Source organism: Girardinichthys multiradiatus, chromosome 4, assembly GCF_021462225.1.
Source record: "Girardinichthys multiradiatus isolate DD_20200921_A chromosome 4, DD_fGirMul_XY1, whole genome shotgun sequence".
Classification (NCBI taxonomy): domain Eukaryota; kingdom Metazoa; phylum Chordata; class Actinopteri; order Cyprinodontiformes; family Goodeidae; genus Girardinichthys; species Girardinichthys multiradiatus.
This window is the reverse complement of record NC_061797.1, coordinates 1,038,169-1,062,734: the sequence shown is the minus strand read 5'-3', so window position 1 is coordinate 1,062,734 and position 24,566 is coordinate 1,038,169. Positions and strand designations below refer to the sequence as shown.

The 24,566-nt window shown below is 42.8% G+C and overlaps 1 protein-coding gene and 1 long non-coding RNA gene across 2 annotated transcripts; one reads left to right on the top strand and one right to left on the bottom strand.

Moving 5' to 3' along the window:
• Nucleotides 1-515: 515 nt before the first annotated feature.
• On the top strand, nucleotides 516-24,561 carry LOC124867108 (histone-binding protein RBBP7-like). The gene is made up of 8 exons (XM_047363373.1): nucleotides 516-1,620; nucleotides 20,148-20,308; nucleotides 20,417-20,543; nucleotides 20,641-20,718; nucleotides 23,198-23,274; nucleotides 23,410-23,467; nucleotides 23,664-23,774; nucleotides 23,951-24,561. The coding sequence occupies exons 1-8, from the start codon at nucleotides 1,429-1,431 to the stop codon at nucleotides 24,017-24,019; spliced, it is 873 nt and encodes a 290-aa protein (XP_047219329.1). The 5' UTR covers nucleotides 516-1,428; the 3' UTR covers nucleotides 24,020-24,561.
• LOC124867093 lies at nucleotides 17,371-18,131 on the bottom strand. Its single transcript, XR_007037981.1, has 3 exons — nucleotides 18,026-18,131; nucleotides 17,532-17,936; nucleotides 17,371-17,436 (listed from the first exon to the last, which is right to left on the bottom strand). It is a non-coding gene; the product is annotated as an uncharacterized LOC124867093 (long non-coding RNA).
• Nucleotides 24,562-24,566: the final 5 nt, after the last annotated feature.

The following is a 24,566-nucleotide window of genomic DNA, read 5'->3' as shown; positions in this document are numbered from 1 at the left end:
ATGATCACACAATACTTCAACCACCGTTGTGTTAAGTTGCCAACATCTCGTTTAGGAATTTATTCAACAAATCATTGAATATACTGGATTATCTGCTCTGTGCGTCCACCGCTCTTCCACCTCGGCAATGCCCAAGGAGACATGGTAAGTGGAAGGTAACCGCTTCGAACCCCACTCCGTCTGTCTTAGTTGTTGTGTCCTTGGGCAAGACAGCCTTGCCTGCTGATCTGCCCAGTGGTGCCGATTGTATGTCAGCCCCACTTCTGTCAGACTGCCTCAGGGCAGCTGTGTCTACAATGTAGTCAGCATGTAGAAATTGGTAGAAGACTTATTTGTAGTGTAAAGCTCTTTTTAGTCCTCCGTCTTGGTAGAGCGCTATACAAATGCAGGGCATTTAACATTTTGCTGGTGAAAATCAAAGAAGTCCTGAAATCATCTGGCTACAGCCAGTTTGTTCCACATTTGTGCAAACAGCAACATGTACGAATGAAGGCATTGCTGTGACTTCATTTCTCAATCAGCCAATCAATCAGTTTATTCACTGGATTTAACAATTTCATCATTAATTCACAAATACATTTTGTTACAATTACTCTACACAAGTGAAAAGGAAGAAGAAAAAGTCTTGTAAAAACAAAAAACAGCCATGTACAATATTTCTTCGTTTGGATTTAGACTCTTTTGCAGATTGGTGTCAGGAAAGGATTTCCAGATGTGGAAATCTTTTCCTGTCTGTGCACCTGCTCCGGCCAATAAGACTTTTATTTTAAATTACTTTTTTTTTATTTCCTGTGAACCAGAGTTTATGCTCCCGACAAAGACTTGGCTTTATGTCAGTCTAAATCTTATTTACATATACATTACATACACTATATCAATGTTGACCAAAATGCTTTACAAAAGGGTAAAAACAAAAAAAGTTCAGAAGACACCATTCGTCGTCATTGTTGTCTTGCGCTTATCAGGGACTGGGTCATGGGTCAGCAGTCTCAGCAGAGGCGCCCAGACTTCCCTCTCCCAAAACATCTCCTCCAGCTCTTCTTGGGGAAGCCTGAGGCGTTCCCATGCCATCTTGGAGTTCCTCCAGTGTGTCCTGAGCTGACTCCTGGGTCTCCTCTTGGAGGGATGTGCCTGGAACACCTCCCAAGGGAGGTCAGTAAGAGCAAGAAAGTCTTTCACTAGTTGTCCAGACTTATAATCCACATGTATAGTAAAATCACCAACAAATAAACCATGGTCATGGTTATGACCATGGTTTATTCGTGGACCATAACATAAGAGTCCAAGTCAGAAAATTAATTTAAAAAAAATCACCACACCACAGAGTATGTTCATGTCTAAAGTCTTCATGAAGTAACTTTGTTCTTATACAGAATTTTTCCTGGAATGTTTAAAGTTGTTTTTATGTTTTGACTTTATGAAAAATGCATGCTTAGGCCAGAGGGGAAAGACTACACAGTTCATCGTCTGGTTCTGGGAACCCACACATCAGATGAGCATAACCATCTTGTAATAGCCAGCGTCCAGGTACCAAATGATGACGCCCAGTTTGATGCATCACACTACGATAGTGAAAAAGGAGGTTGGTACACAAAAAAGCATCTTGCAGTTTTAGGGCTATAAAACTAATTTCTTAGAACATTATAACATTTCTGACTGGATCCACTCAACCTGTACCACATTTTATGACATTCTAACCACAAACCTCAATGGATTTTATGTGACAAACCTAAACAAAATAGTGTTTGGTCTAGTTGGGAAATGGAAGGGAAATGATTCATAGGTTTCATGAGCTTTACACATCTAAAGACTGCAGTTTTTCAGAATTTCTCCCTTACCTGTATTACTTATCTGTTCTGTTCTTTAGTCTTCATGATGTTGTTTATCACCTATGTTCTCTAACAAACCTCTGAGGCTATAAACAGAGCATGTTTATACTCAGATTAGATTTCACACAGCTGTACTCTATTTACTAATGAAGTGCTGAAGGCATTTGGTTGCACTTGAATCCTCATTACACTTTTCAGATTATTATTTGTAAAAACTCCTTAAATCCACATATATTTTTCCATTCACTTCATTTTTATGTAGTACTAATTGTTGATCTATTGAACTATTTGTGATCTAAAAGCTCTATGGAACAAGCTAAAGCTTGTGGTTGTAGGGTTTGCTTAATGTGGAACGGTTCAAGGAGTAAATACTAAGGCGCAGTTGTGGCTCATACAAACGGTTATACAGGTCCTTCTCAAAATATTAGCATATTGTGATAAAGTTCATTATTTTCCATAATGTCATGATGAAAATTTAACATTCATATATTTTAGATTCATTGCACACTAACTGAAATATTTCAGGTCTTTTATTGTCTTAATACGGATGATTTTGGCATACAGCTCATGAAAACCCAAAATTCCTATCTCACAAAATTAGCATATTTCATCCGACCAATAAAAGAAAAGTGTTTTTAATACATAAAACGTCAACCTTCAAATAATCATGTACAGTTATGCACTCAATACTTGGTCGGGAATCCTTTTGCAGAAATTACTGCTTCAATGCGGCGTGGCATGGAGGCAATCAGCCTGTGGCACTGCTGAGGTCTTATGGAGGCCCAGGATGCTTCGATAGCGGCCTTTAGCTCATCCAGAGTGTTGGGTCTTGAGTCTCTCAATGTTCTCTTCACAATATCCCACAGATTCTCTATGGGGTTCAGGTCAGGAGAGTTGGCAGGCCAATTGAGCACAGTGATACCATGGTCAGTAAACCATTTACCAGTGGTATTGGCACTGTGAGCAGGTGCCAGGTCGTGCTGAAAAATGAAATCTTCATCTCCATAAAGCTTTTCAGCAGATGGAAGCATGAAGTGCTCCAAAATCTCCTGATAGCTAGCTGCATTGACCCTGCCCTTGATAAAACACAGTGGACCAACACCAGCAGCTGGCACGGCACCCCAGACCATCACTGACTGTGGGTACTTGACACTGGACTTCTGGCATTTTGGCATTTCCTTCTCCCCAGTCTTCCTCCAGACTCTGGCACCTTGATTTCCGAATGACATGCAGAATTTGCTTTCATCCGAAAAAAGTACTTTGGACCACTGAGCAACAGTCCAGTGCTGCTTCTCTGTAGCCCAGGTCAGGCGCTTCTGCCGCTGTTTCTGGTTCAAAAGTGGCTTGACCTGGGGAATGCGGCACCTGTGGCCCATTTCCTGCACACGCCTGTGCACGGTGGCTCTGGATGTTTCTACTCCAGACTCAGTCCACTGCTTCCGCAGGTCCTCCAAGGTCTGGAATCGGCCCTTCTCCACAATCTTCCTCAGGGTCTGGTCACCTCTTCTCGTTGTGCAGCGTTTTTTGCCACACTTTTTCCTTCCCACAGACTTCCCACTGAGGTGCCTTGATACAGCACTCTGGGAACAACCTATTCGTTCAGAAATTTCTTTCTGTGTCTTACCCTCTTGCTTGAGGGTGTCAATAGTGGCCTTCTGGACAGCAGTCAGGTCGGCAGTCTTACCCATGATTGGGGTTTTGAGTGATGAACCAGGCTGGGAGTTTTAAAGGCCTCAGGAATCTTTTGCAGGTGTTTAGAGTTAACTCGTTGATTCAGATGATTAGGTTCATAGCTCGTTTAGAGACCCTTTTAATGATATGCTAATTTTGTGAGAGGAATTTTGGGTTTTTATGAGCTGCATGCCAAAATCATCCATATTAAGACAATAAAAGACCTGAAATATTTCAGTTAGTGTGCAATGAATCTAAAATATATGAATGTTAAATTTTCATCATTACATTATGGAAAATAATAAACTTTATCACAATATGCTAATATTTTGAGAAGGACCTGTAGACTGTTCACATTCATTTAGAAAAGGTAGCCTGGTTTGGGGACCTGGAAATGGTCTCCCTGTCTGCAGTTCATGTGGAGTCAGACCATGCCTCTGATTCACGGAGCTTCTTACAGACATCAAGGCTAATAGCAAGGCTGTGACCCAATTCATTTTGGTCTGTGCACAGATTTTAGCCAATTTGGTTTTGAGGGTCTGATTCATTCTTTCCACCTTTCCCTGGGACTGTGGATGGTACACTGTCCCAAAGGAATGTTTAAGTCCCAAAAATTTCTCCACTTCTCTGAGCTCCTCGTTTTTGACGTGGGCGCCATAGTCTGATCTTATTTTGGCTGGAAAACCATGTCTGGGAATGTAATGATTTATTAAACACTTTACCACAGACTTGCTGTCCTCTTTCTTTGTGGCCCAGGCTTCTGGCCAACCTGTGAAAGCATCCACACACACTAGCAGATATCTGAACCCATTCACTCTCTCAGTCATATCTGTATAGTCAATGATGATTTATTTCCCTGCAATAGGATCCACTGGAAATTTCCCCGGTGCTGGCTTCAAGGTAGGTTTGGCATTGAACTGTCTGCATATTTCACATGAGTTTATCCAATGCACTGCCATTGGTTTTAAATAAGGATGCCACCAGTGTTCGAGATTTTTTATCATTTGTGTGGTCCCTACAAGCCCCATGCCATGGGCTTCCTCCAGGGCTGCTGTAGTGAGCCCTGGTGGCAGGATTGGATGTACGTCTGGACTCCTCCAAAGTCCATTTTGGTCCTCACAGCCTCCTCTCGCCTTCCACATCGACTTTTCTTCTGGTGAGGCCCCCTTTTGTAGTTTCACTACTTCCTCCAGAGTGGGCTCTGGTGTCCACCCTCCCTCTGAACACAACAATATATTTTTTGGTTGATACCCAGCACACTGCTTCGCTGCTTGATCTGCCGCCTGATTTCCCAGTGCTACTCTGGTATTGCTGCTGTCATGTCCTTTGCACTTGATAACTGCCACCTCCTGTGGTAATAGCAATGCTTCAGCCAACCTTCTCATTTCCTGTTCATGCTTAATGGGTTTCTGTCCTGCTGTCCTAAACCCTGTTCTCAACCATTGCTTTAGTTCAACATGCACTGCACCTGTGGCATATGCTGAGTCTGTGTAAATGTTTATTTTTTGTCCTTCTCCTAATTCTAGGGCCACTATCACTGCCAAAACTTCTGCTCTCTGTGCTGATTGTGTCTGTCAGCTTTTCCGCTTTCACTGTTACAAAGTCCGACCCTGAGTCCTCCACCACTGCATACGCTGCTTTAAGTCCTTGTGTGTCATGTCTGAAACAGCAACCATATGTATACAGATTTCTAGCATCTGTCAGAGATGTGCTTTGTAGGTCTGGTCTGATCTTTTCATTAAACTCGACTTTTTCTGCACAGACATGTGGTTCTCCTGATGTCATTCTGTCTGCCATATTTATGCCCTCATGTGTGTATGTGATGTTAGGAGCTTCCAGCACCCTGCTCAGTCTCTGTTGTCTCAGTGGTGATAGTGTGAATGTCTTTGAGTTCACAAAAGCCACTACTCCATGTGATGTGAGAATGCGGAGGGAGTGTCCCATAACTACATGGGCTGTTTTCTGGATTATTTTAGCCATCCCTGCTGCATGTCTGGTGCATTCATGATGTCTTTGTTCCATGTTGTCCAACATAACACTTATGTACATAAGGACAGTTCTAGTACCTCCTTTTTTCTGGAACAGCACCCCATTTGCTGTGTGAGCTGTTACAGAAACATCCAAATAGAATGGCAGCGTGTAATCAGGGTGTGCCAAGTGCGCAGCTTGAGATAAGTTTGTTTTGAGAGTGATAAAAGCTTCTTCAGCTTCTGTGGTCCATTCCAAGGGGGCAGTGAGATTTCTCATGCCCTGTTTTTTCACTAGGTCTCTAAGGGGAGCTGTGAGATCAGTGTAGCCAGGGACAAATGATCTACTGTATCCTGTAAGGTCCAGAAATGACAACATGTCTTTCACAAAGAGTGGTTTTGGATGAGAAAGTACTGCAGATTGATGCGCAGGGGACATACCGGTCCCTGGCTGGGAGATCACCCTGCCCAAGAAGTCCACCTGTCTTCTGCAGATTTGAAGTTTGGCCTTACTGACTTTGTAGCCTGTCTTGGCCAGATGTGAAAGAACTACAGCAGTAGCCTCCAAACATTCAGTGACAGTGGGTATGGCCAAGAGAATGTCATCAACATACTGGGTGAGTGTAGTATGTGGTGGGAGTGGGCAGTCCTGCAAGGAGTCTTTAGGAACTTGGTTAAAGATTCCTGGGGAGAGAGCAAAACCCAGTGGCAAACGAGTGTATCGGTACCTATGTGATCTATAGGTGAAAGCAAAAATGTCCCTGCATTCTTCAGCTAAAGGCAGGCAAAAGAAAGCATTGGCCAGGTCAATGCATTTAAACCATGCATGTTCAGGATTAAGATTAGTGAGAGCAACACAAGGATTTGGAACAGAGACAGTAGGAGTGGACAGTGCTGCATTAACAGCCCTCAAATCATGTGCCATTCCCCATTTCCCTGTTCCTTTTTTCTCAACTGGTAAAATAGGTGTATTCCACGGGGAGGAGTCAGCCGACTCTCATACACCAGCATTCCACAGACCCTCAATTGTGTCCTTAATGCCCAGTTCAGCAGCGGGTTTGTGAGGGTATTGGGACCTCCAGATTGGTTGATCTGAAGTAAGCTGAAAAGTAATGGGAGTACAGTGTATGAGGCCCACGTCCGTGGGACCTTCTGCCCAGAGTGTGGAGGGCATGCTCTTTACAACTGCAGCTGCCAGTGGGTGATCTGATTTTTCTCTACCATGTTGTCTGTCTAACTCTACATGTTCCAGGGTGCCTACATCTGTGGAATAATTAAGAATGCGATAAGTGTTCCCTGAAGGTGAATAATAGAGGTTAGGAGTGGAAGAGAGGTACCAATCCTGTAGGGAGAGGGAGCGTTTTAACACCCCCCTAACTCACGTGCTTCATGTCCTGGATGGAGGGCTAAAGAAACGTGCGGAACGCCATCAGCCCACATTTCAAACCACCCTTCCTGTTCTTTGGATAACTGTACAGAGGCGACAACGCCTTCTGGAGCTACATAAATGTCAGTGGTGACAATGTCCCACATCTTACCCTCCAGCTCATCAGCAAAGCTTTCCTGGTAGCATTCACAGTTATTTCTGTCATAAAACAGGGTGACATGCGGCGGGTCAGGGGGAGGAATATAGGGTGCCACAGTGGAGATCCAGGATTTCCACCGAAGGAAGGAAGAGAGAACACCACTGCAGGCTGTGGTTTCTGGGTGTAGCAAAACCCAGTAAATATCAGCCATAGGATCGGGTAAGGGCTGGATTAAATACTGTCCATGTGAAAAGTGTGTGTTGCTGCCACATGAAAGTTGGGTGCCATTAGGAAGGTGCACCTGCAGTCCGTTTGAACCACACAGAATGGTTGCGCCCATTTTGATCAACATGTCTCTGCCCAGTAAATTTACTGGTGTGTCTGCGGACACTAAGTAACTGTGGTTCAAAGTTTGCCCTCCTATTTCAGTTCTTAGGGACTTGGTTTAAGGTAGGACCTGTTTAGCCCCAGAAAACCCCATGACAGTGGTAGTCCTTGTGGAGAGAGTGTTGGAAGGGGCTTGTTTGATGGTTGAGCATGTAGCCCCCGTGTCCACTAGAAAAGGAAGACTTTGTCCATCCACCGTCACGGACAGTAAGGGGTTCTCAATCCCTCTGTCCAGGGCATTCTGTGGGGACCCTCAGTGGTGGTCCGGCCAGAGACTGGGCTCATCCCAGGCTGGCGGTTGGAGTGAAGGCTGCTGCTGTTGGCCTCCACGGGGTAGACCACTTCTCCTTCTGCGGGGGCGACCTGCTGGTCTTGCAAGTGGACCATACCATCCATTCTCTCCTTGAGGGTTCTTGTATGGACATTCACGAGACCCGTGGCCTGGCTCTTCACAGTAGTAGCAAACATCAGCATTCCCCCACCTCTGTGGCGGCCCTCGCTGGAATCCCCTTCCCCTGGGCCCACCTCGTCCCCTGAAACGACCAGCATGTGCCTCATGAGGACCAGAGGTCATAGGCCCCTGTGCAAATGTGTCCTGGTGGCCAGGAAATGGAGGAGCTTGTGGTGGTTGGGACACAGCACCTTCATACATTATTTTGGTGGTTTTATTCTCTTTTTTCTTTTCCCCTGCTTTTTGTTTTGCTTCAGCTAACTGCATTTTTAGTAACTGAGTCTGCAATGCTTTAAGTTCTTCCTCATCCTTATTTATTTATTTATTTATTTTCTGTTCTCGGTGGAGGAGGACGCTTTTTCTCTGTCTCCCACCCCCTCACATATCTGCCCTGCTTCAGCTCTGTGTCTTGTCTTTGGAGCCTCTTTTTGCATATCTTCCAAATTCTTAGTTATGGATTTGGTCAGCTGGTCTCTCAATGCAATTGATCAAATTTTCTTGAGGAGAAGACAGGGTGAAGGAGAGCCCAACTTGTCCGGACTGGACGTTTTTCTCTGGATACACAATGGACTCCTGGCAGAAGTGGAGGATTGTGTGTTTGTTGATGATGTCAGTCGTGGATGTGGAAGATGTGTATATAATTGGATGTTTGATATCAGGATTTCTGCTTTTTGGAGTCAGCGGTTACCTGGCATATCGAGAAATTCGGAGAATGTCAGCAGCTGTTCTGGCTATTGTAAGGCTGCCTGGCATGTGTGATGGGATCTTCAGAGTGATCAACACTCAGACTGAGATGTTACGTGAGCTGAATTGCAGACTGGATGTGATCCTTAGGATCGCAGGCAGGTTGCGGTTCCTGGACTCAGGGGTGAAATGGGATAAATCTTGGAGAAAGTTGTTCGCTCGGATCTGGCGAAAGACCAGGAATTTGGCTGTTTGGATTTCCCTTTGAGAAGCACCAGTGAGACTCTCAAGGCTGACGGAAAATTAAGAGTCAGCCTAACCCAAATAATTATTGTTTTTCTGAATCTGGCTCCCCTGCATGGCCTTGATGGCCGGCTATCTTCAACTTCTCCTGGAAGTTATAGTGTGTGGCTCTGCTCCCTCTGCCCCCTCCCTTCCCTGAGGACATCTGTGGACCTGCTCAGAACTTTGTGGCCGGTTGATGAACATTCCAACGAACCATCAAGGACAATGGCCTCTGTGACAGTACTTCATAGACTTACTTGCACACACTCACTCGCACACACACACATGCTCAAGATAAACATATGCACCCCCTCACACCACCTTCACCGTTCCCGGCATGATGTTGTTTTGTCAACTTGTTGCTTCTTTGTGCTGAGGTTTTTTGCAATCTCAAACTGTATCCTGCTAAGGATAAAGTGTGAAATATGATTTTTTTCCCTCTACTTACCTAATGTGGCCTCTTTTGTCATCTAGCAAGGGCAGCGCCTGTGAGTGGGCAGCAAAGCCTCGGTGACCCGTCCCCCTTGTCTTGTGTCATGATGAATGTTTGGATGGGTTGTACTGGAATTCTAATTTCCCCTCGGGGATCAATAAAGTATCTTTGAATTGAATTGAATTGAATTATGTTCCTCTCTTATTTTAGATAGATGGTGAATTAAATGGTGATCCCACGTTCCACTATCAGCCCCTGGCAAATCAGGATTGTCTTCCATAGTGGTTTTAACCTGTGTGGGTAAGCCTCTCAGCACAGCGTCTCTGAACCAATCTCTCTGTGAGCCCTCATTGGCTGGATTGGTTCCTGTTTGTGTTTGCCACATGGATTTGCATTGATCCAAATTTAGGGATAGTGCGCCCCCTGGTTACAAGGTATAGGTCCCTTAGCGCGTCCCCTATCCACTGGGAATATCGAGTGAAAGGGTCTGAATCTAGGGCGAAGGTGGTGTGAGCTGTAGTTTCAACCTCTCTACAGGTGTGTGGTTTCATGCAACGTGCTGCAATCGCGCGGTAGTCACCTAGAGCCAAAGTGCTGCCTGCCGTTTGTAACCAAATAGAAGCCCCCTCAGTTATGGGTGGGAGCTTGTCGCAGAGTGTGGTAAGATCCCCCAGGGAAAAAGGCTTATATTTGCGTTGGCCCCCGGTTCCAGGCTGATGGAACAGGGGCATCTGGTTTTTATAGAACCCAGGCTCCCCTCTTGATGCCACCTTGCAGAGGTGGCGTGGTTGCATGATTTGAGTTTCTGGTTGGGGGGCCCTGTGCTCAGGTGTGTCTTCTGGTGGTTCATGTAGGTTTGAGACAGCTTCATCATTTTCCTGGGCTTCACATTCTACACTAGGGGTGGGTGAAGCCCAAGGAGTTGATGTCTGTGGTGGAAGTGTGGCATCAGGCCGCCAGTCACCACACACAGCAACAGTCACTGAGCCTACTTGCTTAGATGGGGCAGGTGTTGCCATGGTCATGCTTTGGGGTGAATAATCTGTGCAGGGTGAAAGGATGGTGCTGAGATGGAGTTAAAGTTGGGATAGGAATTGTACACCATCCAAGATTTCTCACAATCTTCTTAGCTTAAACTCATCTGGTTTTACTGGAGTATGAGAGCCAACAGAGAGTGCTTCAGAGCAAGCTGGGTCAGTTACAGACAGAGAGTCTTGTGATTCAGATAAGAAAGAAATTAAGTCCTTTTGTTTTTTTTGTGGAGCTGTAGGGGCGGGACAAGAGGTGAGAGCAGCCTGTGGGCTGGGCAAGCCACGAACAGTTACATGCCCTTCTTTGACGTCAAGTACAGGGTACAGCCCTGTGGGAGGAGATGTAGGAGGGGGAGGAGGCTGAGCAAACGGCGGGGGAGGTGCATAGGGCGGTGGTTTGTAAGCTGTTTCCTTATTCCTGTCGGTGTGTGGTTCTGTTTGTGTGGTGTCAGGTTTATCAAACATTGCATATTTTCTTAATCAACTTTTCAGCCTGTTTTTCCTCCTGAGTCTGCTGCACCAGTTGTCTTACAACATACACCTGTTCCTTAAACGTTTTCCAAACCGGTGCCTCTGCCCACCACCCTGAGTCATCAGTCTCCCTGTCAAACTGGTCCATGTTTTACACTTTTATGTATTGTGGCCAGCCGGAAGATATGGCACGCTATGTCCCAAGTTTCCAGCCCCTTTGAGAATGTTCTAATCAATTCTCAAGACACCACAATGTAATTTACTATATGAAACATTCAGTCAACAGCAATCAATTATCTGTCCTTTGTTAACACTGCTAGGTTTCCCAGACAGAATAATTGCATTCACTCAACCGCTTATGAGACTTCTGCCAACTGCAGCGTTGTCGCTCTGTTCGCGCTCTCCTTCACTCCGCCTGACAACGTCTGTCTCACAAATTATGTTTTCTGTGCACAGCTCATACGATTTATGTTTGTGTATTATGTACTTTTCTCTGGAGTCCACTAGATGTCCTCCAAGTCTGACTATTCTTACTGAATTATCCTATTTCAGCTCATAGTTTTCTCATGCTGGTCTTGTTACAAATGTCATTTGTAACTCACAGTCATGCTCTCACTGTTGCTGGTCTTACAGATTCATACAAACTGTTCACAGTAACTTATAGCTTCACGGGACTTCAGACTATGTGTTTTATGAATTATCACATTTGTAATCTGGTTTTATCGAGACAGAACTCGAATAAAACACAGCATTCAAACCTTTTTGTTTTGCCCGATCTTAGCTTCTGACTCCTTTAAACATAAAACTCTCAAGGACTCAAACCCTGCTCAAAGGGACTCAAACCCTGCTCAAAGGGACTCAAACCCTGCTCAAAGGGACTCAAACCCTACTCAAAGGGAGTTGATTGGACTGAAACAGAAGGTAATTTTTGCTTCTAAACAAGATAACCTGGACATTGAATATGAACCACGAACAATTCAGAATGTATTTCTGCACACTGTTCACCAGGGCCTTCTCCCAAAGTACAGTGATATTCGAAATGAACTTAAACCATTGTTGTCTGACTATACTGTTTCAGATGAGGCTCTAATAAGAAGAGTTACCAGAGTGTCAAGTGAGGAGGGTGAGCGACAAAGAAGACTGGGACATTTTGCTCGTCAAAAGGTAACTCATGCTCACACTGCCCAACTTGAGACTGAAAGAGACGTTGAGAAAAATGACTGGAAAGGAAAAAGCAAAAATAAAGTCATAGAAGAAATAAGTGAGAAGGTGGAAAATTTAACAAAAGTGGTGGAGTGTCTTAGAGCTAAACAGACACTGGAGCCAACTTGCCAATGTATGTACCCAAAGCATAAATCCAGGAACACAATAAGACAACGAAGTTGCCCCAACTGTATTGAGAGAGGTGCCAACTCTTGCAATCACTGCTTCACCTGTGGTGAGACAGGTCATCGGGCAGTTGGATGTCTTATGAAAGGACAGAGAAAAAACAGTTATCAGTTCTCTGCTAATGCACCCTCATTCAGTGAACGCAGGCAGCTAAGCACAAACCCATCAAACATGCACACAGAAGAACCTGCCCATGTTAAGAGTAACTTGGTGAATCCATCGCTGCAAAACAGAGAGATTGACACAGGAGACAGAGTGGCTTAACTGGTAGGAAAGAAATGTAAAATCAAGTGTTACATTCACAGTTATGCAGTGGACTGTTGCTTGACACAGGTGCCCAAGTGAGTCTTTTATTTAATAGGTAATAGGTCTACCATGGAAAATGCGTTTAACAGAACCCATTACTCTGAAAGGTTTTAATTGGTGGTCTTAGAAAAAGCAATTTGCGTTTTTACATTACTATGCACTGAAGTGATTAGGTTATCTCTCCTTTCCCAGTGGAAACAAACCTGCAGGATCAAGCCTTGTATAGTTTTTGTCAGGACCTGATATCAACAGACTGCTTAAATCAGTAGAAGGGGAAAAACACCTAATCTACCCTCTTCCCAGCAGCTGCTGTGAAAACAATGAATTTGCACCTTCAATTAGCATAAGTTGGCACTTATGGACAAAACCGCACCCCACTGTAAGTACTGTGTCAGAGACTGTACAGAGACCCTAAACCTAACCCTATTTTCATGAGGTCTTGACCCATTAGATTTATGGGATACAATCTCTGACAACAGAAAACAATGCCTGAATGACAGCCCATCAGATGTTACGCATGCGATGGGCTTGGAAAATGCTCCTTCGTGGTCTTGTCCAGAGGCTGACATAGGAACATGTGGTTACCACTGGGTTTTTTGGAGGTGTGCCTCTGCCTTTTAACAATTTTTAATAACTAGAATAATTAACCCTGAATCTACTGTGACGAGAAAGAGAAGTTGCTTCTCTAAAATGGTTAACTGGAAAATACCAAATGAGCATAAGTTATCACCCTTTTGAGGAGAATTTTCTAACCCTAAAATAATAATATAACCTGCTACTTCTGTCAATGTCAAGCAAGAGTGTCACATGAGCAGCAGTTAATAAGCTTTCTTCCTTGCAGAAAACAGAAAAGATATATGCAAATGTGTGTGTTTGAACATTACCCCCATCAGTTTCTTGATCGCTCCAGAGTTGGACTGTCATGGCACAGAGGCCTCTATCAGTCCAAAAACCCAGGCCCTCCCCAGGCCTCTTGATGGGATTGGTTTAATTCAGAGTTGCGTACTTTAAAGCACAACATTAGAAAATTGGAGAGAAAATGGCACTCTACACACCTAGAGGATTCCTACTTAATCTGGAAAAATAGCCTACTGTTGTATAAAAAGACACTTCACCAAGCTAGAACAGCTTGTTTCTCATCATTAATAGAAGAGAACAAGAATAATCCTTGGTTTCTCTTTAGTACAGTTGCTAAACTTACATAGAGTCATAGCTCTGTTGAGCCATCCATTCCCTTAGCTCTTAGCAGCCATGACTTTATGGGATTCTTCTTAAATAAAATTGATTCTATTAAAAAGAAAATCTTTGACATACTCCCGAAGATGATTACTTCATCCTCAGCAAGTGAGACAACATTGGAAATAACTGCAGAACCTGATTTGTGTTTGGACTGTTTTGATCCTGTGAAGCTTCCTGAATTATCAGAAATATTAGCTTCATCTAAACCTTCAACTTGTATGTTAGACCCAATCCCAACCAAATTATTTAAGGAAGTGTTCCCTCTGGTTACCAGCCCCATTTTAGATATGATTAATCTATCTTTAGTAAATGGATCAGAATCACAGGCGTTTAAGGTAGCTGTAATTAAACCTTTACTTAAGAAACCTTCGCTTGATCGAGATGACTTGAAAAATTACAGACCAATATCCAATCTTCCATTCTTATCTAAAATTCTTGAGAAAATTGTTGCTAATCAAATGTGTGAGCATTTACACAGCAATGACCTGTTTGAAGAGTTTCAGTCAGGCTTCAGAGCTCATCATAGCACTGAAACAGCTCTGCTGAAAGTCACTCATGATATTCTTATGGCCTCAGATAATGGACTTGTGTCTGTTCTGGTTCTGTTAGATCTCAGTGCTGCATGTGATACAGTCGATCATAATATATTCTCTCTGGAATATGCTGTAGGGATCAGGGGAACAGCGCTAGGCTGGTTTAAATCTTATCTGTCTGACAGATTCCAGTTTGTTCATGTAAATAATAAATCATCTTTAAACTCAAGGGTTAATTGTGGAGTACCACAGGGTTCAGTAGTTGGGCCAATTCTCTTTACTATAGATATGCTTCCAATAGGTAGAATTATCAGGCAGCATAGGATAACTTTTCACTGTTACGCTGATGATACTCAGCTTTACTTATCCATAAATCCTGATGGGCCCAACCAGTTAGATAGACTACAAGCATGTCTTGAAGATATAAAAACTTGGATGACCATAAATGTTCTGCTTCTAAATCCAGACAAGACAGAAGTTGTCATCTTTGGACCGGAGTCTTTAAAAAAGAAACTGCTTAGTCAATCACTTAACCTGGATGGCATTAAATTGACCTCCAGTAATAAAGTAAAAAACCTTGGTGTTATTTTTGACCAGGACATGTCATTTAAATCCCATATTAAACAGGTTTCTAGGATTTCCTTCTTTCACCTCCGGAACATTGCCAAAATTAGAAATATCCTATCCAGGAGTGACGCTGAAAAACTAGTCCATGCATTTGTTACTTCAAGGCTGGACTATTGTAATTCGTTACTATCAGGATGTCCACAAAATGCAGTTAAAAGCCTTCAGCTGACTCAAAATGCTGCAGCAAGAGTTCTGATGAAAATTAAAAAGAAAGATCATATTTTTCCTATTTTAGCTTCCTTTCATTGTCTCCCTGTTAAATCCAGAATAGAATTTAAAATTCTCCTACTCACATATAAAGCCCTTAATGATCTAGCTTCATCATGCATCAGAGATCTGATTGTTCCATATGTTCCTAACAGAGCATTTCGTTCTCAGACTGCAGGTTTACTGGTGGTTCCTAGAGTCTCTAGAAGTAGAATGGGAGGCAGATCCTTTAGTTATCAGGCTCCTCTCCTGTGGAACCAGCTCCCAGTTTTGGTCCGTGAGGCAGACACCCTGTCTACTTTTAAGGCTAGGCTTAAAACTTTCCTTTTTGATAAAGCTTATATTTAGAGTGGCTTAGTTTAGTTTATCAGGGAGGGAGGAAGGCTCCCTCCCTGTTGGTTGGAGTAAGGGGGAGTCAGGTTTAGCCTAAACCGGCTCAGTTATGGTTGAGGTGCAAACACACCCTCCATTTCTGCTACCTGTATGACTCCTTCTCTTTTCCAATGGTTATAATCAGTCTGACAGAGAGAGGTATCCCAATCATTGTGGTTTTTAGTATAACAATGACCATCAGTGGGACCCTTTGTGGGGTGCCTTGAGACGACATTGTTGTAAATAAGCGCCGTTTAACTAAATAATCTTAACTGAAACTATCTGTGTAGTTATGCTGCTATAGGTTTAGGCTGCTGTAGGACATAACGACCACTTTCACCCTCTTCGCTACATTCTCACACTACTCTCCAATTTTGCATTATTTGCTGTTATTTCAGCTTTTAACAATGTTCTCTCTATTCTCTTCCTAGAAGCTACACCTGGCCTGGCTCTGTGTCTACCTGTGACACCTTTCTGGAGAGGGGCATCGTCCAAGCTTCTGCTGGCAACCACTTAATGCTCACCCTGTACCAATGATCCACATGGCCCTGTCTTTTAATGTTTAACCCTTTCTCTCTCCTAGACATGACGATTGACTGCGCTTAACTGTAACAAACTCTATGTGCTCTCTTTCAGACTCTAACCTTGAAAACTGGCTCAGAGTTTATCTGTTCTTTCTTTCTAGGTGAAACGACTAAAGGAGCTACATCCATTAACATTTACTTTTCCTTCCCATAGAAAGTACTCCTGGATCAGTGCTTCTGTGTTCTTTTTGTGTCTCTGCTCTGTTCTCTCAAACCTCCAGTCGGTCGTGGCAGATGGCCGCTCACACTGAGCCTGGTTCTGCTGGAGGTTTCTTCCTGTTAAAAAGGAGTTTTTCCTCTCCGCTGTCGCTACAGGCATGTTCAGTATGAGGGATTGCTGCAAAGTCAACGCCAGTGACTGTCCACTGTCTCTACATGCTCATCCAGGAGGAGGGAATGCTGCAAGTCACTGACTGGATGCAATCTGCTGGGTTTCCTTAGATAGAAAAAGTTTTTATCCAATTTGAATAAAAAGCTAACTCCGACTGCACTGTTCAATTGTTAGTATTAATTGGAATGTATGTACCTGACTGTTGTGAAGAACCTTGAGACAACGTGTTGTGAAATGGCGCTAAATAAATAAACTGAATTGACATTAACTCTTTCCTTGTCCATTTAAACTTTTTTAGGAGGGAGAAAAAACTTTTCTCCGGCCTGTTTCTCTTCTGCCCGCATAAGATGTGCTTTCAAGATGAGTCCAGTGTAACCCTCTTCTGGCTCTGGCAAACAGCATGGATGGTTGCTCGTATCGGTGGTTTTTGGGCTTTTGGCCATCTTCTTCCAGTTTTGTTCTGGTGGAAACTCTCACAGAAGGCAAGCAGACAGGCAGGAGCTCTCCCTTTCTTGCCAGTGGGCTACTGCTCATTGCACACAGCCTTCTCAACCACCAAGAGGGAAGACTTGGGCCTGCGAACTGTTGCTCACTGCACACATTGACATCCTTTACACTGTTAGTTCTAAAGTAGAACAGTGTCAATTCACCATCATCCTCAGTAGAAAACTTTGCTATAATTTGAAAATATAAAATCAAATTAGGAGACCCTTTTGAACTTTTAGAATTTTAAATCTTTTAAAATTTGGATATCAGGCCTTTGGATAAATTGTGTGTTAATTTTAGCAAGCTATTAAGCACATTAATAATGATAGTCAATTAAATTTTTCTGATTGAGGATCGCATCGTCTCTGGAATAAAAGTATCTTCAGTCAAAGTCAGAGATCCTCCTGTAATCAGGGTTGAGACAGGGAAGTTCTTCCCAGTTTGATTGTGTTGATGTCCTTGGAAGAAATCAGTCAAGTAATCCTGCCAAACAATAATACTGACATCATTTTTGACACTGATCTGACCCACATGCAGAAAGAACACAGGTAGAGAGCATCAAACGGTGAAAAGAAGTTTATTATTTCTAAATTCTACACAGGGATGACAGGGATCTGGTCTCTCCAACTGTGCGAGAAAAAAGAACTGATAAGAAAACAGGACGGCAATGTATATATAAATATATAAATATAAATATCATGAATATAAATAAATGCTCTTACTAGAGAGTGAACGGAATCCGCCAGGGAAGACGGGGTTTAGGAGAACTGAAGTAGAGCTCACAGCGAAAAGTGCTTTCTATGGAAAGCGAGCGGAAGGTGAAGCAGGAGTTACGTAGGAGGGTGGACAGGTCTGCAGGAGAAGTACGCTTGTCGTAATGTAGCACAGATCCAGTAAAAGGTGAAGATTGCTCAGTCCAGGAGTGTACGTAGAATTCCAGACAGGTAATCCAAAAGGCTCCAAGCGCTCGAGGAATAGTTAAGGGATCGATGGACATCAAGGTTACTGATACCACATAGGCTCAACACTCAGGCGACGAGTAGCAGGCAGCCACGGCTTAAGTAGCGTACACCGCGATCAGAAGATGGGAAACACCTGTCCACATTCCTCCTGTAGCTCGACACCCTCTGCTGGACGAATAAGGTTAGCAGCAAGCAGAAAACAGACAGGCTCCCAGAACCCGACAAATACATTGTTTTGGAAAAATGATATTTACCAAAGGAGATCGATGATCCTCACTCAATCTGCTTTATTAATTTAGCCTTGTAAGGGAAACAGTTTACAGCATCAGCCATGTGCTACTGAGCTGAGCTGAATCTGTTCTCCAGACAAAAGCAATAGCCTCCTATATAAACACCCTGTAGCCTGATATATGGTGTCACTTACACCCAAAAGAGAAGAACTTTACTGTTATGTTCCAGGCACATGACATGTTCTCTAGATGACTGAATATGTTCTTGAACAGATATATAGGGCCACTGAGTGCCATATAAAACCAATTACTACATCAGATCATGGTTAAAGATTGGACAAAGTGAACAATACAATACTGGAGACGCAATGTCTCATTACTAAATAATGAAATAAAAAATACGAGATGCACTGACAGTATTTTTCCTCCTTAATGAAAATGAGACAGTATGCCCTCTACTTTTCAGCTGCTAGGGAAATGGATATCAAGATTTGTTTGGCAAAACAAGTGACCAAGAATTCAACTAAAAATATTAAGGGCAGCAACAGATTTACAAAAACTAATGATTGATTTCCAAGACAACACATTGAATATTAAAGAACCTTTGAAATTAGAGCTAAATACAGTTTTAGAAGAATTGTGGGAGAATATATGTTCTAGATGTTGCAAAGGAATTGGAAGACAGCTGTGGAAAATAGTTGAGAATGAGATCGTTTAGGACACAATCGGTTACTAGTGTTTTCAAAATAATGCCTTTAAGAAATGCTAGAGGAGGTGTGTGATGGTAGGTTATCACCACCATATTTTCTGGGACTGTCCCAAAATCCTGACATAGTGGAACAATGTCAAAGGAGACATAGAGACGGTCCTGGAACGGATAATCCCCCTAGATCCATTATTGTTTATACTAGAAGCAATGCCTGACTATATAGTTACTGTTGATCAATGGTATATGATGCATGCAATGGTTGCAAGAAAAATTACAATTAACTGGATGAAGCCTGAGCCACCCACTATTGGTCAATGGTCCCAAAAAGGGAAGTAGGCCTATCTAATGGAACACGACTGCACTACTACACCCAAATGTACGGATCCTTATCAGAAGATGGAGACTAGCAGCTCACTACTTAATTTTCTTCTATTATTTTTGCACGTCCTGAGGATAAGGTTGTATACAAATATAATAAAGGGCTGCACGGTGGCACAGTTGGTAGCACTGTTGCCTTGCAGTAAGAAGATCCTGGGTTCAATTCCTGTCTGGGTGTCTTTCTGCATGAAGTTTGCATGTTCTCCCTGTGCATGCGTGGGTTCTCACCGGGTACTCTGGCTTCCTCTCACAGTCCAAAGACATCCCTGTTAGGTTAATTGGCCTCTCTAAATTGCCCTTAGGTGTATGAATGAGTGTGTGCATGGTTGTTTGTGTGTTGCCCTGTGATGGACTGGTGACCTGTTGCCCATAGACTGCTGGAGATAGGCACCAGCTTCCCTGTGACCCACTATGGAAGAAGTGGTAGAAAATGACTGACTGACAAATATAATAAATTGGTATGTATGATGGTACATTAAAATGTGTTAAATTGAGAGTAGGTATGTTAAAAGAAGCTTGATCTCTAGGTCTTCAACAATGTTACCTTCCCATTAATAGTACACAGCATACAAAACATTCTGATACAGTGATTATAGGAGCTACATACAACATAAATGTGTACATCAGTCAGTCCTGAAACTAAACATGTAACATTTGAGCACTGTGGAAAGCCATCTGCTTGTCTTACAATGTGTACTTTTGGTTTTAAAAAGACAAAACATTCAATGTTTGTGTCTGTATGTGATGCAAGACAAATTTGTTCTGACAATAAAAGAATATCATCCTGAGTGATTCATGACTATTTTAAACCTACTATGCCACTGCAGTGCTTGCAGTCAGTGATTTAGGTTTCCACATCACTCAGTTCTTCACAAATCTTTATGGTTTATAGTTCACAATGATTAAGAGCGTAATTGCAGAAATACTGTTTGCATAGCAGTGTCTGAAGGTGACAATGCTGTTTGTCACCTACAAATTCAAAATCAAAAACCCTTGAAGTCCAAAGAACTGAACAATGAAAGGATTAATTTGTGCATCTTTTCATTAATCCCCCCAAAGACTATCTGTCTGTGGGACATTGGGGCCAGCACAAAGGAAGGAAAGATTGTAGACGTCAAGACCATCTTTACTGGTCACACCGCAGTGGTGGAGGATGTTTCCTGGCATTTACTTCATGAATCTTTGTTTGGCTCTGTTGCTGATGACCAAAAACTGATGATGTAAGTAACTAATGTCAGGGCTGTTTGTAAATAAAAACTATACTCTGTTGCCTCCCTTATCACTAAGAACTGTTGCTGTTGGTTCCTTTGGTTTTTGCCATCCTGTAGATGGGACACTCGGTCTAACAACACTTCTAAAGCCAGCCACTCGGTTGATGCCCACACTGCTGAGGTCAACTGCCTGAGCTTCAACCCCTACAGCGAGTTCATTCCTGCTACAGGTTCTGCAGATAAGGTAGAGAACATACTTGCTTGTCCAAATCCAAGTTAAACTGTAAATCCAGATGTTTCCAGTTTATCATAGAATGCCTTTCTCTGCTTGTTTCTCTCAGACTGTTGCACTGTGGGATCTAAGAAATCTCAAACTGAAGCTCCACTCTTTTGAGTTCCACAAGGATGAAATTTTCCAAGTGAGAGTTTTAGTTGCTCTGTCAGGAAGTTGTTGGGTCTTCATATCAAACTTAAAATGCACAAACTGTCACCTTGCTGTCTAAACATTATAAGCAATAATAATATTCTGCTGTAATATCACCAGTAATATACCAGTCATGTAAGATTGTTTAACAGATAAGCTTGTTGCATGGCTAAAAGCCACATTTTGTCCCACAATGTAAGCTGCTGTAACGTCTTTATTTCTTGACTTCAGACTGACATGGACCTTATTTCCATGGTTACAAGAAGTCCTTCATATAACACTGAAAGCTGTGACACCATTCATGTAACATACAGTGGGGTGAACAAGTATTTGATACACTGCCAATTTTGCAGGTTTTCCTACTTGCAAAGCATGGAGAAGTCTTTAATTTTTATTATAACTACTCTTCAACTGTGAGTGACGAATCCAGAAAATGACATTGTGTGATTTTTAGGTAAGTAATTAGCATTTTATTGCATGACTTAAGTATTTGAAACATCACAAAAACAAAACTTAATATTTGGTACAGAAACCTTTGTTTGCAATTCCAGATATCAGACGTTTCCTGTAGTTCTTGATGAGGTTTGCACACACTGCAGCAGGGATTTTGGACCACTCCTTCATACAGATCTTCTCCAGATCCTTCAGGTTTCGGGGCTGTCGCTGGGCAATACGGACTTTCAGCTCCCTCCAAAGTCTTTCGATTGGGTTCAGGTCTAGAGACTGGCTAGGCCACTCCAGGACCTTGAGTGTTTGCAGCAAGGTGTTGCAAATCTTCTATTAGTCTGTTGTGGAGAGTGTGATCTATTCTGCCATCATTTGCTGGGTCTGCAGCATCAAAGCCAGGGAGTTGAACAAGCTCAATAAGCTAATAAAGAAGGCTAGCTCTGTTTTGGGGACCTCTTTAGAACCTCTGGAGATGATTGTACAAAGAAAGATTCTTCATTATGGAGAACCCTGAGCATCCTCTTTATGAGAAAGTTGTACAACAACAGTGTCTTCAGTCAGACTTCTTTAGATCTGCTGTAAGACAGACCGCTACAGGAGATCCATCCTGCCTGTAGCCATTAGCATTTACAATGGCCCTTTGAATTAACCTGTATAAAATGAGCTACAACATCATTTAATTTCCCTTTAGGATTAATAAAGTATTTTTAAATTGAATTTAATTTGAGATGCTACTTAAGGAGCCACCCTTAGTTGCCCTAGCTGTGTGCTTCGGGTCATTGTCATGCTGGAAGACCCAGCCATGACCCATCTTCAATGCCGTTTCTGAGGGAAGGAGGTTGTTGGCTAAGATCTTCCTATACATGGCCCCAACCATCCTCCCCTCAACACGGTACAGTCATCCTGTCCCCTTTGCAGAAAACATCCCCAAAGAATGATGTTTCCACTTCCATGCTTCACGGTAGGGATGGTGTTCTTGGGGTTGTACTCATCCTTCTTCTTCCTCCAAACATGGTGAGTGGAGTTTAGACTAAAAAGATCTATTTTTGTCTCATCAAACCACATGATCTTCTCCCATTTCTCTTCTGGATCATCCAGATGGTCATTGGCAAACTTTAGACGGGCCTGCCTTGAGCAGGGGGACCTTGCATGCGCTGCAGGATTTAAATCCATGGCGCCGTAGTGTGTTACGAATGGTAACATGGCCGCAGGCCGAGGAAGATTTAACGTCATCTTGAACTTCTTCCATTTTCTTACAATTGCATCAACAGTTGTTGCCTTCTCACCAAGCTGCTTGACTATTTCCTGTAGTCCCTCCCAGCCTTGTGCTGGTTTACTAGTTTATCCCTGATGTCCTTACACAGCTCTCTAGTCTTGGCTGTTGTATAGAGGTTGGAGTTTGTTTAAGTGAGTGTGTGGACAGGTGTCTTTTATACAGATGAGTTCAAACAGGTACAGTTAGTACAGGTAATGAGTGGAGAACAGGAGGGCTTCTTAAAGAGAAAAAACTAACAGGCCTGAGAGAGCTGGAATTCTTACTGGTTGGTAGGTGATCAAATACTGATGTCATGCAATGAAATGACGATTAACGACTTAAAAATCACACAATGTGATTTTCTGGATTTATGTTTTAGATTCCGTCACTCACAGTTGAAGAGTAGCTATGATAAAAAATTCAAGACTTCTACATGCTTTGGAAGTGGGAAAACCTGCAAAATCAGCAGTGTATCAAATACTTGTTCACCCCACTGTAGCTTAATTTAGCGGGTTTGAAGCTTCACACCTGTACATGTTGTGCAATAACAAATTGAGTCATTTTTCATGCTGCAAGCCTGGATCCAAAATGCTTGCCTTTGTTGCATGGACACAGGTCAAGGAGGTGCAGTTATTTTTTTTATAACTCCCTACATTTCCGGAAAGATTTTGTATTTTAAAAAACCAAAGATGCTTTGGCAGGTTAGAAGGTAAACATGTTGGAGTCTGTTTCCAGTGTGGTCTCACGAGAGGACATCTGTCCTGTTCATTAGGTCCAGTGGTCTCCTCACAATGAGACCATCCTGGCCTCCAGCGGCACGGACCGACGTCTTAACGTTTGGGATCTCAGGTAATATGATAATGAGTTGATGATTGCTGCCCATGAACTCTCCAGCCTGGAAACATGCAGCTCTGCTGTGAATATGAGCAACGCTATTAGGATATTGAGGTTAACTAAGTGAACAGATATTGTTGCTCTTTCCAGCAAAATTGGGGAGGAACAGTCTTCAGAGGATGCTGAGGATGGTCCACCAGAGCTTCTGGTAGGTGATGATGTTGACGTTAACAGAAAAACCTTAGTGAACAGTAGTTTCTCTGATGGTTGTTCAGATAAAACATTTTAATGGGGATGTCATAGGTACGTTTGTCAGTGTTAGGACAAATCCAGACCAAAACATAAACCAAAAGATGTATGCATCCTGCTGGTCTCTTCATACATTTTATCTTCTACTTCCTCAGTTCATTCATGGTGGCCACACAGCCAAGATATCGGACTTCTCCTGGAACCCCAATGAATCTTGGGTCATCTGCTCAGTGTCTGAGGACAACATCATGCAAGTTTGGCAGATGGTAAGAACATTTGTGGTCCAACACAGTGACTCTCTGTATGAGATCTGAAATCACAAAAGTGTCCATTTAAATTTGTGATTTCAACTATTCTCAAGATGTTTACTTTCCAATTGGAAATAGAAGAGAGATGATCAGACACAGAGATGTGCACATTTTGCTATTCCCTTATCTTCCAGGCAGAGAACATCTACAATGACGAGGAGCCAGATAACACCCCGACATCAGAGCTGGAGGCTCAGGGATGATCACCCTGCTCTCCACAGCTCTGTCCAGACACAATTCCTCCATTCCCTAAGCCCTGGCTGCATCTCAAGCTCCAAATAAAGGCTGAGATGTTAGAGAGCGTGCTCCATTGTATTGTTCACAGTTGGATTCAGTATCATCGTGCTTCCATCTGAGGCCAGGGTTCACAAAGATGCGACTAAGCTCTGGACCCTGCAAGTGGTTCCTTGTTCAGCATTATCAGAAACATTTTGTGGTTAAGGACATTATGTTGATCAGAAAATTCATGCCTGCTCAATTCTCTGAATCTTGAATACTGAAAAATAATCAATTCCAACAATATTTAGATGAATGTTGGCTGACAGGAAGGATGGAAGCTGTTGTACATCTTTGTTTTCCACTTATTGGATAAGATGGTTTACCTCTGTGCAAATATACATTCCCAGCTGTGAAAAAAACCAAAACACTTGGCAGTTTGGGATTATTCATTCATTATTACATAATGTAAAATTCCAGTGATGTTTCCAGCACCAAAAACCACATGCAGCTTTTTTAAAATGTTGCTTTTCT